Raw genomic sequence first — 11,308 nt, forward strand, 5'->3', positions numbered from 1 at the left:
TTATGATGCTTCTTTCCCTCAAGGAATCAGAAAATGTTCATGACTGAACAGACTTGAATAGACCATGAAGCACAGAAGACTAGACATCAGTACATGATTAGACGTTTTTTAGACCTGCATTCAATCTTGTTTTAGGTTGTTATAACAAATGTGTTATAACAACCTATATTAAAGTTGCTTAATTACACATCCAAAAGACACTAGGGCAACAACATTCATTTATTGCCATGTTTTTCACTATCTATACTTCTACTACTCTTTTTGGTCTCCACTCATTTTCTCCACCAGCTACCTGGCTCTTTAGTTGCTAATTGCTCAACTAGTCATTTGATTCAATGTTAATGTAATAATAATATATTTTATTTGTATAGAACTTTTTGTGATACTCAAAGACATAAGCACAGGTAAAACCCCACAATATAAAAATATACCTCAGTGCAGTTTGAAGGTTGGTCATGCTCTACAGAGGATGAACCCTTCCCATCTCTGACATTCCATCAGTGTTGGAAAAAGTACACAGATGCAATACAGCAAAGTAAAAATACTCCATTATAAGTGAAAGCCCTGCATGAAAAACACTGCTTAAGTTGAAGTACATAAGTGATCTTGATGTAGCCTACTATGCAGTATTACAGTAAAAGTACTGCAGTATTATGAGTGATGTAGTATGCAGTATTACAGTAAAAGTACTGCAGTATTATGAGAGATGTAGTATGCAATATTACAGTTAAAGTACTGCAGTATTATGAGTGATGTAGTATGCAGTATTACAGTAAAAGTACTGCAGTATTATGAGTGATGTAGTATGCAGTATTATAGTAAAAGTAGTGATATATTATTATATATGACATCATTAGATTATTAATAGTGAAGCATCAGTGTTAGAGCAGCATGTTACTGTTGTAGCTGCTGGAGGTGGAGCTAGTTTATACTACTTTATATACAGTTAGCTAGTTTACACTACTTTATATACAGTTAGCTAGTTTACACTACTCTATATACAGTTAGCTAGTTTACACTACTTTATATACAGTTAGTTAGTTTATACTACTTCATATACAGTTAGCTAGTTTATGCTACTTTATATACAGTTAGCTAGTTTATACTACTTCATATACAGTTAGCTAGTTTACACTACTCTATATACAGTTAGCTAGTTTACACTACTTTATATACAGTTAGCTAGTTTATACTACTTTATATACAGTTAGTTAGTTTATACTACTTCATATACAGTTAGCTAGTTTATGCTACTTTATATACAGTTAGCTAGTTTATACTACTTCATATACAGTTAGCTAGTTTACACTACTTTATATACAGTTAGCTAGTTTAGTCCAGTGGTTCTCAACCTAGGGGTGGGGCCCCTCCAAAGGGTCAGTAGATAAATGTGAGGGCTGGTGAGATGATTAATGGGAGAGGAAAGAAGAAAAAATGTGTTTTCAGTTTTTGGACTTTTTCTCTAATCTCTTGATTTTTGCTGAAATATTGGATCATTTGAACATTTATTGAAATGAAACCATGTGACAATTCTTTTTGGTTTCATCTTTAACAATGTGTTGTATTTTAAAAGCTTGTTATATTATCAAATTGTGTCAAATCTTCATCTGAAAAGTAACTAAAGCTGTCAAATAAATGCAGTAGAGTAGAAATATAAAGTAGCACCACATAGAAATACTACAGTAAAAGTACAAGTACCTCACTACCCTACTCAAGCACAGTACTTGAGTAAATATAGTTAGTTTTCTTCCACCACTACATCCCATTCGCTGTCTTCTAGCACTTCCCCTTAGGACAAAATGTCAAATTCTCACACAACACATCTCCTGATTTCACTGGCACATCACCACAAAGATGATTCATGCTCCCAAAGAGAGAAATATTTTGAATTTACTGACCTTTGCATGGCCTTTCTTCTAGGGCCATCATCACAACAAACATGACATCTTTAGACTCTCCATTGGTTCCAACCCACAACACAACACTCTCGTATTAAGAGGTTTAATGAACACTGCTGCGTTCAGGGGCCACTAGTGAGGGTATGAATTATTAGTTGTGTTTAATTTAGGTCGTCGTTATTCTCCTGTGTAAACTCTTTTTCTCAAGCGCGGATGTCATAATAATATAAATGTGGTTTGATAAAAGAGCTATAATAAGTGAATATCCTTCAGATCAGGTGGCTCTTAAGTGCTGCTCTCTTCACAGTCTGTTTACTGCTACTCAAGATCTGCTATTCAAGTGCTCTGCTACATTTTAGCCAAGGGAAAAAAAGTGAAACAAATCACTTCCTGTTCTCCAGAAAGTGGGTGATGATAACAACAAACGCAGAAGCTGCACACAGTTCTTAGCTCAGATAATTGATGTGTTATTACAAAGCAGAAGTGTATGCATTTATTCATATAAAGCACTATGAATGATTATACTGAGGCAGTTTAGAGTCTAAATACTGTAAACAAGGAATCATTTATAGCTGCTTGTGTGCACTAACGTTACATTACATTGGAGTATTCCCTATGGATTCACAGTTTGTATGAAAATGAATATGTGAGATATTATTTCCATAAACACATCCAGACCTGAGTGCCACCGAGCATGTGTGGAATCTCTTCTTATTTACAGCGCCATGGTAACCGTGTAGAGCTCCATCATAAAATAAGCCCATCATTATCATCAAGGGTGTCATAGGTGGATCCTTTGTATTGGCCTTGCTGTAGTGTGTATACTATATACTGACCTAGTGTCAGTCAGCATAACACATCAGAGGTCTTAAACAGAGAGCACTGAATCGATGTAATGGATTTATTATTGTCCTCAATGGGAGCTTTCTTAAGAAATCATACAATGTTTATTGTTTAACACAATGCTGTGCAAGCAGGTACATAAATTGGTGTGTGTGTGTGTGTGTGTGTGTGTGTGTGTGTGTGTGTGTGTGTAAATGTAGTATCAGCACATTGATTCTGCTTACAGTACTGTAAGCGTCAACAAGGTTTTCCCTTATTAACACCCCAACAAATTAAAATCCATCAACAGCCCTCATTGGATCTATTACTGACAACACCTTCCTGATGACTTGAAGAACAATATATTTCTCTATGAAAAGCTACACACATTAAAATGTTTCGTGTGATGAAAAGAGCTGAAATGAAAAAAATAGAACTTCTGGGTTTTGTTCCAGAAATAGGGGAACTTTATTTAAAATCCCATTATCATGTGTAACTACAATAATCACTTCCTTACTCTAAAGCAAGCAAACATGTTTTTCACTTCATATGTTTAGGTAAAGTTGGTTGTTGTTACAAATGTTCTAATATTGTTGTTTATTCAGCTTGCTTTCATCGCTGGAAGTAGACTGTGAGCATTCGGATACTTCTTTCTTATTTAAGTGACACTTGATTTTCTCTCAAATCATCTTTGTCATCACTATGCAATAAACTGATGCTCTGTTGAGATACATGAAGTTACTTAGTAGTTAAATATCTGAAATGGAATATATTTACATTTATATATTTTTAATTAGAGAATTAACTTTAAACAAATAACAAAGTTGAGCATTTTATATAACTCTTAAATCCTGTTATATTGGCTAATGGATATACCTATCTCCCCTAATGAGAGTTTACATTGAGTTTCAGAAGCTAATGGAAGAGATGCTAGCCTGGATGTGTATATGAATATCTTGTCCTGTCATGCCATGCTTAGGAAACTTGTGTTGTGCTATAATTAGAGCTGAATAACAGTAATCACCTTGAACAGCATGGGTGTGACTATATGCTGGCATCTCTCTCTCTCTCTATATATATATATATATATATCACTCTCTCTCAGACACACACACACACACACACACACACACACACACACACACATCCTTGTCTTCTTGTCTTGTCTTGTCTTGTCACAAACTGACAAGTGACATGCACATACTCCCATTCCTCTGTTGCGTTTTTTAAAATCTTTGTTTATATTTTATATTCTACATTCTTTGATACCTTGTACCTACATCATGAGTCGATGAACAGATTGTGAAATTAAGAAAAAAATGACTTCAGGTGAAAAGAAATCTAATCTAGCACTACTTTATTACTTACTACCTTTAAAATGGTAGCTTTTAAAGCTTTATCAACCACAATCTTCAGCAAACAACTCATATTTGTCTTTGTCTTGGATTTTCACCATCAGGATTTATTACTACAGCAAACTCAACCCTTTGGTGCAATGACCACACAGCCAATTAGATTTCATTTGGTGACAAATATGGATCACTTGTCTGACACTGTGTGCTGTTTCATAGTCAATTGTGTCCCAGGTGGATTTGCCATGGTATTACAGTATCTTGACCCTTCTCACCACTCTGCAGCATCTGACATCAATGCAGAACAACATTACCAGTAAAAAACAAAACAAAAAAAACCCAACAAGATAGATAGACACAAAAGTTCACATCCTTTCATCCAGTTTTTCATGTTTTAAATACATTTTTGCTCAAATGACTGTGGAATTTGTCCACCATCACTTCTACTGAAAGCACATGAGAAATTAATCTGTTAATGGCCAGTATGAACAGGAGGAATAATAACAGAAAGCTGTAGCAGTTCCATTGGGGGCACCTGACTATTAATATAACTCAGACTTCAACATTTGTTAATGTATTCTTTATCATGAAAACATGAATGCATTGTCTTACTATGGACTCATTGGGCTTGGTGTTGACATAGTCCACATCCAGGTTCTTCTCCTCGCCAGGGACTGGCAGGTAGTTTTCAGTCCTCCTCATTATGCTAGGCTCCTCCTGCTGGGAGCTGCCTGAGTCCAGGGGAGGAGAGGCTGGGAGAAGCACAGAGAAGTGTTTAATGAAGAGAATAATGCCTGGGCTCAAGTCACATTTCTAGACTTCGTCATGCAAATACTGTAAAGAGTTGCAATTGTTATAAGCTCTGACTGACATATGTGAGTCTGCATATAGGACAGTATATAGGACCCTGGCTGAATCCAAAGGTTCAGACTATCCTGCACCTGTTGACTCAAACAGGCCAGGAAGTCTGCAATTGTCGAAGCAATATGAATGAATGCTATGATGTAAAAAAAACAAAATGAAAATCTTACTGTACATATCACACCCACAACAACACCTGATGATATACTATGTACAGACTGTGACCCTTTCACAAACCGACTCCTCCTCATTAGCCCTTCACTCCAGATTGTCACTCCACATGAAGTCACAACCAGTGTTGAAGTCTACATGATCCCCACTAAGAAAGCTCAAGGATTTCTGTACACCCACTTAAAAAGGCCCATGGATAAGAAACAATCTCGATTTGTGACAGAACTTTTACTTCGGTGACTATGTTTTGGAAATACTTAGTAGAGCAGGGTAAGACATCACCTCCATTCATAAGATTTATCCTGTACGCTCTTTGTCTGTGTTACAAACATAGAGGTTACAAAGCACAGAACATGGTAGCTTCCATGTTCAGTGGCCGTCACCTACCGACAAACACTAACAGTTGCTTGATGGCCATTTCCCCAGCTCAACAGCAGCTATGTGGTGTTGCAAGTTTAAAATTAGTTACCATTGATGTAGAATCACGATTCTATAATATTATAGCACATCCTTTATGGAACAAAAGCAAACTGCAGTCTTTGCGTGTTTCGGTAAGCCTGGCCCTGAAGCTACAGCTGCAGATGACACTACACAGCAGAATACACAGCCTCAATCTCACTGGATATCTCTGGATGAGAACTCCTGGCCAGCCTTGTGAAGTGAGAGTCAGGTTAGGGAACTGAATGGAATGGATGGACAGGGATTTAGGTAAATATCAGCCAGCATGCAAACCTGTGGTATATATAACTGAAATTCATAAAGCCATTTACTATATGCACACAAAAGCCTAACCCTAACCCTAACCCTCATCTTACAAGTAACATAGTAATTTACTATGGTATGTATACTACAGTATTTAAAATATCAATAATAACATTTGTCTCCCCTCCTCCCCTTTTCATTGGATAGCCATGTTGTGAAGATTGTAAATAGTAGATTTTGGCCGTGTTCAGCACTAGGTGCTATTGCTAATATAGATACGAAAAAGGCCAACTTGTATAATGATGTTAATTCGTCATGTTTTTGTTTACTTCTAGGTTGTGTTTTTGTAGCACTATGAAATCAAATGGCATCCTGACAGAAAAAAGAGTCTCCATATCTGAAGAGTGAATTTCCTTTAGGAACCAGTCCTCAGAAAAAAGAAAAAATAGATAAAACTGAAAAGGCTGGGCAGGATTTACTAGTAAATATGTTGAGAGCTGTCTTAGCTGAGACAGATGCTGTAATCAGAACAGCATACTGTACCATCTTGCTAAGATGACAGATCTTTCACTTAACATGACAATCTCATAGAGCAACAGGGGAGGGGGGGGGGTGTGTCAACATGGGTACTAGTCTGCAGTCAAGGTACAGTCCCACAAAAATCATGGAACATAGTAAAAGAGATGCAGAAAACAAAATGCTACCAGCCATCTATCTCTACCTCTCAGCCACAAATCTACCATGACTGCCAATGTGAAAGTCTCTGAAAGATGGAGCTACTCTTGAATGTATGTGCCTGGAGCTGGTGGAGGTGGATAGCCAAAGGGCAGAGTGTATAGAGGAAGCTCTATAGAACAGTTTGAACATCACAAGAGTTACTTCAAAAAAACTGGTGTGGTAACCAAGCTGACTGTAAGGTACCCACACGGGACTGCCTGAACCACTGTTTGGAACGAGCTGTATCTGGTGCTATGAATGAGGTCATGGAGAAGATCCACAATCTATATAGTCAGCCACATAAAAATTCACAAGATCTTTTTTAAGCAGCACAACTAATATTGAAAACTGGCAGAGTTTAAAATATGTGACGGGTGGCCAGCAGTTTCTATGCTGTATGTCCGTGTGGAGGGCTTTGGAAATGCTGCAGGAAACCAAACAACAAATGGCAAAAAGAGGAAACCGTATGCAAAGCAGGAATTTCTGACCTTCTGACCCTGACCTTGGACTCATGTACGATGCACTTGAAAGCCAGAACTTGCAACTCCAAATCCATTCAATCCCACTTTGAGTACACAGCAGCACAACTTCTGAAGTGCTCTATCTGACTGCTGGTGTTAAAAGACTCTCCAGGAAAGCAATGAAAGCACAGACTTCGGGTCTCTTTGGGTCTTTGTCCCTTGGAGTCAAATGCAAATCTTACACCAGTCAATGCAAAGCACTTCCTACAAAAACCTGATCCACAACATGAATAAGCGACTCTCCTTTTGAAGGTAAAACGCTGTGTGATCTCAGCATTCTGGACACAAGCGACTGGCTGTCAACACCTGGCACACAGCATGGTGAGTCACAAGTGAAACGACCCAGCAGATGGTTCAATCTTTGTGAAGACCACACAGTTAATGTTACGAGAGATTTCCTTGAACGCCTACACAGTCAGCCTGAAAGCCTAAAACCACTCATATGATACATGTAGCTGAGCGTGAAAGGGGTTTCAGTCTTATGAGCAATGCATGCAAATACAAGAGATCTACAATATTGCTGTCCAAAGTAATTAATGTGATGATGACCAGCATTGAATGGGGAAGTCTTTTCAAGCTAAGGAGGTACATCACAACATGGTTGAGAAGCCTTGGCTCATTCAGATACCCAACTACAAACATACTTGGAGAGATTTGTAGACTACCAAGCTTGTTACCCAACCCAACCCAACCCAACCTTCCCACCATGCCTACCAACATTACACTTCGGCTCTGTATTAATCCCACGCTTCCCCATCTTACCCAACCTCAAGGACCCCACCAGCAAACAGAAGACACTGGACTAGGTGGAAGAGGAGCTGAGCTGTCTGCAAGTGTTCCACACCCTTTTTCCAAGGCTTGTGGGCTAACCCAGTGAAACCATTATGCATAATCAATGATGCTTGAAGTGTCTTCTCAGCCTTTATTAAGGAGTTCTATCTCTGAAGCTTCTTGCAGTAGTTCTTGGATGCTTCCTGCTGCATTTAATCTGATACATAACTTCATCCAGATCATGATTAAGAAGCCCAGAGCTCTATTAATGTGATTAACCCTCATGTGAAGTGCATCATTGACTGTCAAGGTATGTAAATGGCTGTTAAAGTCCTGTGTGTCTTGTACTAAACTGTTGATAACACATACTCAGTCTTTCACAATGTCCTCAATTATGTGTGGATGCATGTACTGTACTGCAACGGTGCTTATGGGATGTCGCTCCAGGACAGGCGTGTACGAGGTCAGGAGGGAATCTTCACAGTAAACTAAACTACTGCTTACAGCTGTGGATGGCTTTCTGTACTAAGGAAGAGTGTATACTGTAAATAAACAGATAAACTCTCTCCAGCACAGGCAGGAAACAGCTGTCACCATGGATACCAATGGAGAATCGCACAACTGTACATTACAAGCGGTCAGTGTATAAGTAGAATACGCCCAAAATATGCAAGGCTCTGCATGGTGTGCCCTGGACTTTTTAATACCTGCAGCACAACATATTTCCCATTTTCACAGCTGATAGTCTCTGAACAGCTCACAATCAGAAATTAGAATTTACTAGACATTTTTAAATTAATTTAACTTTTTTTAATACCTGATTTTTCTTGAGGAACATGAATTCAATGGTTTTTAAAAGCTTTATAAGACCTGCAGATACTGCTATTGTTGTTGTGCAGTTATTGTGCAGTGATCCAGATATTGTGAGATTTGTTTGATGTCATCATTGCACAATTGGAGCTATATACTGTCTGCAAAAAGATGTATTAGCTAATGGTTTTTATTCTCCCAGGGGAACACAAATGACCCATTAAGAACATCTTCAGTGTGTAATGAAAGGTTAAGACACAGCAGGAAACTGAAAGCAAACGTCTAATTATCTCTTTCTGCACCCACTGTGGATCACAGACTAATAATCACAATGAATTTCTCTGGGAATATGATATTACAATAATGCTGACTCTGTAGGTAATTAATAAAAGCTCAGGAGGAAACAAGATAAGGAATGTGTGTTCTTTCTCCACACTGCAAGACAATATCATTGCAACAGCTTGTGTTTTCAATGTTTAAAGAGATACGTCTTATCAAATATTCTTCAGATATTTGGGGGGCAGCTCATAGAGTGCATGTCATAGCACCAGCTTGACAACTTATGTAGCAGTTTATTAAGAAAACCCATTGGCTTTGATTTACTAAGACTATTGAGAATTACCATCAAACCCCCAAAGCTCAAATTCTGTGTCTTTAATTTTGTGGGATATCTATTAATACTGGAGATGTAAATGAGCAAAACGTCAGCTATTTAATCAAATGAACTGCCTCCTGGTTCTGGGTAGCTCAATGTAAATACACTTATTTGCTATTTTTATGAGAGTGAGAGAATCTCAAACACAGGAGTGGATTAGCCTATCCTAGCATATAGACTGGATAGACTGGAAATAAACCTACCAACACTTTCATATTGACAATTCATGTATACAATTTGTTACATGAGGAAAGCTGAAGTGCCTCTTTTTCTGTGTTAGGTACTGTTGTAATCCATGTAAATGATCAATAAGCATTTTGGAGTTGGGTTGGACTTGTGTAGTCACTCCTTAGCATTCTAGTTGTTACACCTGCTTTTTCCAGTCATTAAATCACAGACAATTTCCCCAACAGTAAGTGTCAGTTAGTAGTGAGAAATTAATTCTAACAGCCGTTTGTATACATTTTGTATTCCTTGTGTCCATATTTTTCAAATCTATATGAGAACACGAGAAAATACATCCTGCATTAACACAAACACATCATTTTAGAGGTGCCATTGTAACACTTTGACAGTGCAAATTCTTGGAAAAGCCGAGTGAATAAGGAAAAACTCTATTTCAGTCATTTGTGCTAGAAAAAGGGTCACAGATTCTAAATCAAGCTGACTGAACAAGTAAAGCCCATATGAACATTGCAACTGTTTTTAAATGATGTAATCATTCCTCCTATTCATACTGGACATTAAAGGAACCCTTCGTAATGTGCTTACACAATGTAAGTGATGGAGAACAAAATCTACAGTCCTCGAACTGAACAAAAATGTATTCAAGTTTATCTCAAGATAATATGAAGATTCAACCCCTGAGTAAGTCAAGAGGATATCTTCCAAATTCAAAGTACTTTTGGTAAAAATGTTCCTCTCAAAAGAATGTTTCCCTGTTGAGCTGTGGTGGAAGTATAGTAATAAACAGAGGGACTTTGGCACTAAACAGACTGTAACATGGAGAGACTGAAGACTGGATTTGACTCATTTGGACAGCTGAAACCTCAAAGTTGCTTCAAGTAAACATTTAAATACATTTCGGCACAGAAAAATTCACATTGTAAGTACATCATGAAGGGATTTTTTCTAATGGTCAGTATGAACAGGAGGAATGATTACAGCAAGAACAACAGGTTTCAGTGTTCATATAAGCTCCTGACTGTTGTTTTAGAATGTGAAGTGAAGCTTGTCCTTTAAACATTAATATAGTCACACGTTTTATTTAAAGTCATCTTAGAGTGATAGAGTGGCCTTCTTTGCTCTCTCTCTCTCACACACACAGTACAGTCAGTCTTTATTTCACACCTTCCACATAATGACATCCAGGCACAATCATTGCCGTCACTTCCGGAAATTGTGAGCGTGTGACTGCAGCATGGCCCTCATTCACCATTTATAAAACTTGGCTTTCCTATATTTAAAATTAAATGAGAGCTCGGTGTGAATAGTTGCTATTGTTCCTCTGATTATGACATTATGACAAAAAATAGACACGCTGTGTGTTTAAAAGTTACTGTGACTGGATTGTTTTGTCTATAAAGGACTATGCTGGTGTTTTGATATAATAACCTACACCTCAAATACATTTCTGCATGAGTTCTGGTTCCATAAAACAGAAAAAGATCTCATGGTGAACTGCAGTGTTCGTCAGAGTGGGCGACACTTTCACACTATACAATTATTTGGTTGGTTGCTAATATTAAATCATTGATAAGTGCGGTTTGATGCATTTTTAAGAGATATATTTACTACTTTTCAGGAGTGAAATAATTTCTGTACTATTGCTATTGTTCAGAGACAATGCTACTAGAAAATCAAACCTAACAATATGAATAAAATCACACAAAAACAGATAAATGTCCTGAAATGAACTGAAACCACTGATTTTAAAGTGCAAAGTCTGTTTAAAACCTCACAGTATAGCAACAATATAGAGTATAAGTAGTGTAGTGAATGTGTTTTAATACACAAACCACCATTGTG

General features: G+C 37.6%; 1 protein-coding gene across 1 annotated transcript in view; it reads right to left on the bottom strand.

Annotated features, from left to right (window-relative positions):
- Positions 1 to 5,522, bottom strand: part of ano1a (anoctamin 1, calcium activated chloride channel a) — a 52,839-nt gene extending 47,317 nt beyond the window's left edge. The window contains exons 1-2 of the mRNA XM_053327973.1: positions 5,492 to 5,522; positions 4,685 to 4,824 (exon numbers count right to left, since the gene is read on the bottom strand). Coding sequence (XP_053183948.1) covers positions 4,685 to 4,824; positions 5,492 to 5,522 — 171 coding nt within the window. The remainder of the gene's footprint in view (positions 1 to 4,684; positions 4,825 to 5,491) is intronic.
- Positions 5,523 to 11,308: the final 5,786 nt, after the last annotated feature.

The sequence above is a fragment of the Scomber japonicus genome, chromosome 1 (assembly GCF_027409825.1).
Source record: "Scomber japonicus isolate fScoJap1 chromosome 1, fScoJap1.pri, whole genome shotgun sequence".
Classification (NCBI taxonomy): domain Eukaryota; kingdom Metazoa; phylum Chordata; class Actinopteri; order Scombriformes; family Scombridae; genus Scomber; species Scomber japonicus.